At 40.9% G+C, this 6,269-nt stretch overlaps 1 protein-coding gene across 1 annotated transcript; it reads left to right on the top strand.

Annotated features, from left to right (window-relative positions):
* Nucleotides 1-343: 343 nt before the first annotated feature.
* LOC137789043 (agouti-signaling protein-like) lies at nucleotides 344-6,032 on the top strand. Its single transcript, XM_068582300.1, has 3 exons — nucleotides 344-527; nucleotides 5,247-5,323; nucleotides 5,841-6,032. Exons 1-3 carry the CDS (start codon nucleotides 380-382, stop codon nucleotides 6,030-6,032), a joined length of 417 nt encoding a protein of 138 aa, XP_068438401.1. The 5' UTR covers nucleotides 344-379.
* Nucleotides 6,033-6,269: the final 237 nt, after the last annotated feature.

Genomic DNA, 6,269 nt, shown 5'->3' with positions numbered 1-6,269 from the left:
CTTTTAAGAGTATACACATGTTTCATGATATGCAAAAAGTACTATTTGAAATTTAAAAAAAGAGTATTTCTTGTTAATACGTGTTAAATCTAAGATAAAATCGTGGAGGTCACGGTTGTTTAATCTGCTCAGAGGCGTGAAGACAAGGGGCGTGTACTGTTGGAAACCTGCCTCTCTTATAAGTTCAAGTCCGCGACGACTGAGACGCAGAGACAAAGAGCGAGGCGGCCAACAAGTTGGATGTAGGCAACCGGCTGCAGCTGGCAACGCAACACGCGCACTTTTTGTTTTTCTCCCTCCCTCCCCCCTCCTCCCCCCCCCGGCCCCTCTCCTCCTCTCCATCGTGGCATCCGAGGAGAGGCAGCTGGCTACAGTCGGGATGAAGCTGGCTGTCTTGTGCTTGTGCCTTCTGCATTTGACCGTGGTCAGTGCCGGACAATACACCCGCAAACCGCCTCGTAATGGCCACGGCAACGCGGCCGGCAGCCCGGCCAAAGCGCCCCAGAAGCCGCAGCCCCTCGGCACAGGTGAGTGCATGGGCGGCGCTGCTCTCAGAAGTAGAGAATAACCTGCACTGAACTGTTTTGAACTCTTCAGTGTGTGTCCATTTCTGTTGAGATAATCCAACAAGAGACATGTTCTTTTCGAAAACATACGTTTGGACTAAAAGTATGGGCTACTACACAAGAGGAATGATTTACTATTATTTAATTATGCAGTGCCAAATGTATTTATGGTATATTTTGAATTGTGAAAGTTTTAAAGGAAATGCAATCTCAACCAGGAGTATATAATGGATTTTAGTCTAAATAGGAAATGACTTTCCTTGTCAGAGTTAAAGTTGAAGGCAACATGTGTTTGTCAAAATGTGAGATCCTGTGCATTATGTGAATATAAGTGTATCGTTGGATTGGACTCGGACGGTGGTTTGGATCATCTTTATGATGTCACGTTGTGAGATATATGAAACTGACCAGAATGAAAGATAAGATAAGAAACTGTATCCTAATAGGGAAACTAGTTGTGAGGCAGTTGCAAGACAGATTGCAAATATTACATTTTTAAAAAAAAGTTAACGGCTAGGATCCGCCTAAAGATAAGGACAGCATCAGATTTATTGGAAGAGTAAAGTATTGAACATGTTCACATTTGTAATTGGACATTATGTCCCAACCACGTCATGTGAGTGAGCTGTACGGATGTGGTGCAATGTATTGTTGCTCTTGTCCTTTGTTTGTTCATTGTACATTGAGGATGTACATTGAGTGATGGAAAGTGACTTGTGTTTGCCAATGAAGCACATTCAGACGAAAAAAAATCAATTCCTTTACAGAAAAGGTGATAACAATTAATAGCCTGCATAACATGCATGACATACGCTGTAGAACATGTGTACAGTTACTGTAGCCAAGCGGTAGATCTTTTTTACGAGACAGTTTTGTAGCCTATGATCCGGATTTAACTTTTACTGATGACTTCAGGAATACATTCATGCTTATAGGATTACAGTCAGACTAAACACAGTAGCACCAAAATAATCCTACGAAAAGAGTTGAAATGGAACCCCGACGGGCACAACATGATCTGGACGCGGGAGGCCCTCTGCTCCTCACAGCAACTGTAACATGCAGGGTATTAGGAACACATGCGCTAATAACCTAACAATAACGTGCTTTCACACTTTGTGGGGTTCAAAAAAAATATTGTGGGGCTCTAAGAGGAATTCAAGGAGAGAGGAGAGATGCAACTCGTTACCAGATTATCATAGTTTATAAAACAAAAGACAACGCAGCGCCGACATAGTAGACCTGTCGATGCGGCAAGAAAAGCAGCAGGATTCATACGCGCAGATTCAACCATAGACGCATATTGGACCCGTTCGTATGAGTCAGCTCTGCATTGTCGTCCAGACTTTATATTAAAAGTGGGCGTAGTCACCATGACGTCACCCCTTGGTTTTTGAAGCTTTGAGTTGGACGATTTCGCGGAAGCCATCTTGTATTTAGGCCACGGCCATGTTGTTTTTTTCACAACCAAAAAACGGAGGTGACCATATTTGGAATTCGGAAGAACGATGCAGAGATGTTGTATACGCCTCTGGAAGCGGCAGCGATCTGTTAATCACAGTTATGGTCAAATTGACTCTAAATGGACCATAATGGACCACTAAATGAACATCATGCTGTACTGAAGAATACTTCAAACTAGCGAGATCAGAAACTCTTGTTTACAATGTTTACTGATGTAATAAATCATGAGAGAAGTACGGTCATTTTCTCATAGACTTCTATACAATCTGACTACTTTTTGCAACAGGAGGAGTCGCCCCCTGATGGTCACTAGAGAAAATGCAAGTTTAAGACACTTCAGCGTCAGCTTCACTTCACACAGAGGTCGCCAACTGGTCTGGACAAGAAAGCTGTAAACAAATATGATTCAATTAGTTTGAATGTCCTTATTGCAAGATCACGAGTTGATCATGCCGTGATCGATAGGAAACAACCTCGTTATATTGAGATAACGAGATAATTCATTCACTATTGCCGGGAAAAAATCCTCTTTCCATGTACGGGTGAAATTATTCCGAAGGTGAATGCCCAGAGTTGCTGACAGTGATGGACTTGGTGAAGTTAGCAGGAGGATACCAGAGGGATAAACATATGATTACGTCTGTTTTTCAAAATAAGATGTCAATGAGGGTACATACAAAATATGTGTATGGAAATGTGATGAAATGGATTACATTTGCAAGCATGTTGTCTGTGAATACATCCTGACTGTGACTGATGCATTTGAGTTGACGACACCTGTAACAACGTACAGACAGAAAATCAAGAATTATATCAATTCAGATATTTACAAAAGTAAAAGTCTGACATTTCTACGTGAAAAACCACATAGGTCTACAGATCTAAGTAATGTAAGATGACAAAATATCAAACTTATTTTAATTCATTTAATATTTTAATTTGTCCGACATCCGTATGTATCTACTCAGAGATGTTCTGAAGTCAAATATTTCAATCATTGAGAGGAATTATTATTAATGTGTTTTCTTATCTTCTTATCTCCAGATAACAAAGCTTGTTTTCTCGAGATCACGACAAACCAGATCCGTCTGACAAATGTGCAGTAAAATGGGCCTCAAGCTCAAAGAAAGTTTCTCTTCCTCTCTCACATCAAACGTCTACATTTAAAGATTTATTTTATAAGCATAGTCTCCCAGTTCACACACCAAATGAACAGGTATTACTGTACACCGTCATTAGTCCTCACAAAAAGAAACATCCTCTAAAACACCTCAATGTTTTGGTGCTGTGATAGTCTACGTCACAAGGAAGCCACATGTGAGAATAAACAGATAAAACAAAGCAAATCCTCTTTACCACCACACATACTTGTCTTATTTTGAATGTTAAGATGCAGGCCATATTATTTGACCCGAGCTTTTCTGTTTTTGTTGCTATTGTTGTTAACTTTCCACCTGATGCGAACTTGAACCGTGTACAGTTTAAAGCAATTTAAAGGCCGGGTTGGTAATCCAGTTTTTTATTTTTGTGGAAATCCTTTCTCGCTATTGCAACTTGTCAGCAATCAATAAATCAAACAGCATCTGTGTCGGTGGCGTGACTAATAAGCCGTCCAATCATTTCCTTCATGCAGAATGAAATGATTGGACGGGCTACCTGCCCGTCTACCTGCCCGCCCGGGCACACTTTGCCCGTGCACTTATTGCGCGTCACCAGAGTCTTCCACAAGCTGCTGGCCTAACAGCCGTGAGTCCTAACAACAGCCATGTCCTTTGTTTACGTTACATTTTTGGGAATTACCAACCCTAAGCTTTAAAGTATACATATGTAAATAATGATTAAATAAATGCAGTTTGAAGCAGACAAAATGTAAAACCTAATGTATCGATTGTATTCAAATAAATGTAATCAGTTTGCTTGTAAATGTCTCCTTGTGTCCTTTTATTAAGGAAAAACACTATTTAATACATTTTATTGTGTCTATAGATTTCTTAAGGACAGGACATGTGCTCCTTGTTAAGACCTGACTTGGCTTGGTTTAATAAAGTCTAATCATTTTTTCTGGCTTTAATCTATTATCATGTGACTATGCAGGTAATTAGGATTTAATAGGGAATCCCGACCAGAGGCAGCGAGGCCTCCAGGCCCCCACCTTTACGCTCACAGTTCTTGAACTGGACGCTTATTGGCACATTCAGTCTCGATAAGGTGACTGAGGAGATTCTTTCGTGTTTGGTTAATCTCTGAACCCATCGGCTATCGGTCAGAGGACGCACAAGCCGAGGGCCGACGTTTCTGGGGTTCAGGTGCAGCCAGCAGGTGTCCGGGCCAAGACTATCTTTTCTGTGCCTTGCCCGTTAACACCTCGCTTGGCAACTTAAGATACGAGACTGGAGTTAAGAGACGACGTGTACGACCGGATTGTTTCACGAGTTGCCAGTTTACGAGCTCATTTTCAACCAATAAAAAGCGTAATCATCATCAGACGATAGCGGGTGGGTTACCACATTGCATTTTGGCCAATGCGTTTTACCTCGTTCGCTGTAGGACAGAATCAACCAAAGCCCGCTCCAAGGTGATTCTTTAATATTAATGGCATAGAAATCAGCGAGTTTTGGATGTCAAAAGCTTGTCCGGTTGCCTACAGATCTACATGTGAACTGTTCATAGAGATTAGTGTTTTGTGTTTAGGTTAACCTCTTGAACAGAAGTCCCATCTGGTGTTTAAGCAGCTGAAATAGTCGTTTATTTCACTGATATACATTTTAATTGTGGGATAAAATTTCATTATATTCTGTATTTAAAATCCAGTGCAGTAGTGCATTTTTATGATTGTGTGTTAATGGTTCAAATTGCTCTTTCATTTTTTTCATATTATAATCATTTGAATGTTTTTTGTCTGTTCGAGTGATTCGGAGACATCTCAAATATATCCTGATACTACATTTTGCCTCTCTGTAGTCAACAGGTGCTTGTGGTGCCTCTGTTTCAGTGGTGGTACTCCACAATGTGACACTAACACGACCCAAAAATAAAATAACTTTCTGTATCTTTTAAATATGCATTTGAATTTAAAACTGATGATTGGCTTTGTGACTTAAATGTACAGTAATGGTGAGAGGCACAAACTGGGATTAATCTGAACATAAAGCAATCTGAGACGGATATGTTCTGCAGCATAATTTCCTAAACAGATTCTTGTCGATGTTTCAACAGGGTCTGTAATCCAGGGCAGACAGAGACCGCTGTTTGCGAGGCGAGGACAGTATGAAAGACAAAGGATCCATACATCGGTGAGATCTGTGGTTTATAATCCAGTAACATTGAGCACTACTAACGCACTGATTCCTAGTGAACAGAAAGCCATTCTTCTCAGCAATCCATAATTGGATTATCTGTGATGGTCTAAAATCTTGACTTTTGGTGATTTATACACACTGCAAAAGAATTTTATGATCTCAGTTGGAAAATTTATTTGAAAATAATTTTAATGGTTCAGTTGAATTTTGCTATCTGATACATCACCATGTCAAATAATCTTAATTCTTGGTTACACAGATTTGGGACATAGTTGGTAATGTGCACAAAGACAAAAAAAAACGGCTTCACAATAAGTAGTGGATCCTTTGAACAAATAATTCTGTTCAGAAAGCTCAGAAAGCTTTAAGTTTTCAGCGCTCGATAAACAAAACCAGCACTTTTTAGACACCAGAGGAGAAGTCATATCTGCAATATTACCGTCGCCCCGGGTTTTGATGCTCTCATATTCATCTCCTGTGCTTCCCTCTTTCCGTTCTCTCCACCTTGCAGAAGCCCAAAGTGGTCCCTGTTGCTCCGAATGGCGCGCTCCCTCCTTCCAGAGCGGCGGTTAAACCTGTGAAGCCCAAGTGCTCTCAGCTGACACAGAGCTGCTTGCCCCAGTTTGGCTGCTGTGACTCAGGCGCCACATGCCACTGCCGCTTCTTCAACGCAATCTGCTTCTGCCGCCGGTCCATCTCGTAATACTAGCAGAGGAGATGAAGAACGCCAAGACCACAAAGCTGAGACATAAAAATAAACTCAAAACACACACTACCCACGCTTGTGTTATAACATTTATAATCAACCACCTCAACAGACAGACTGATGCATCTTACAGGTGGGTCAATAACCACCACCTCACTATGTCAGCATCTTATGTCAGATAGTGCACATTTTATGGAGTTTAACAAACTTGTATACCTCTTGTGAAAGGCAGCT

This window comes from Clinocottus analis, unplaced genomic scaffold (genome assembly GCF_023055335.1).
Source record: "Clinocottus analis isolate CAN_PGR_092001 unplaced genomic scaffold, fCliAna1.0.p SCAF_18, whole genome shotgun sequence".
Classification (NCBI taxonomy): Eukaryota; Metazoa; Chordata; class Actinopteri; order Perciformes; family Cottidae; genus Clinocottus; species Clinocottus analis.
Note: the sequence above shows the minus strand (reverse complement) of the source record. Positions and strands in the feature narration are given on the sequence as shown.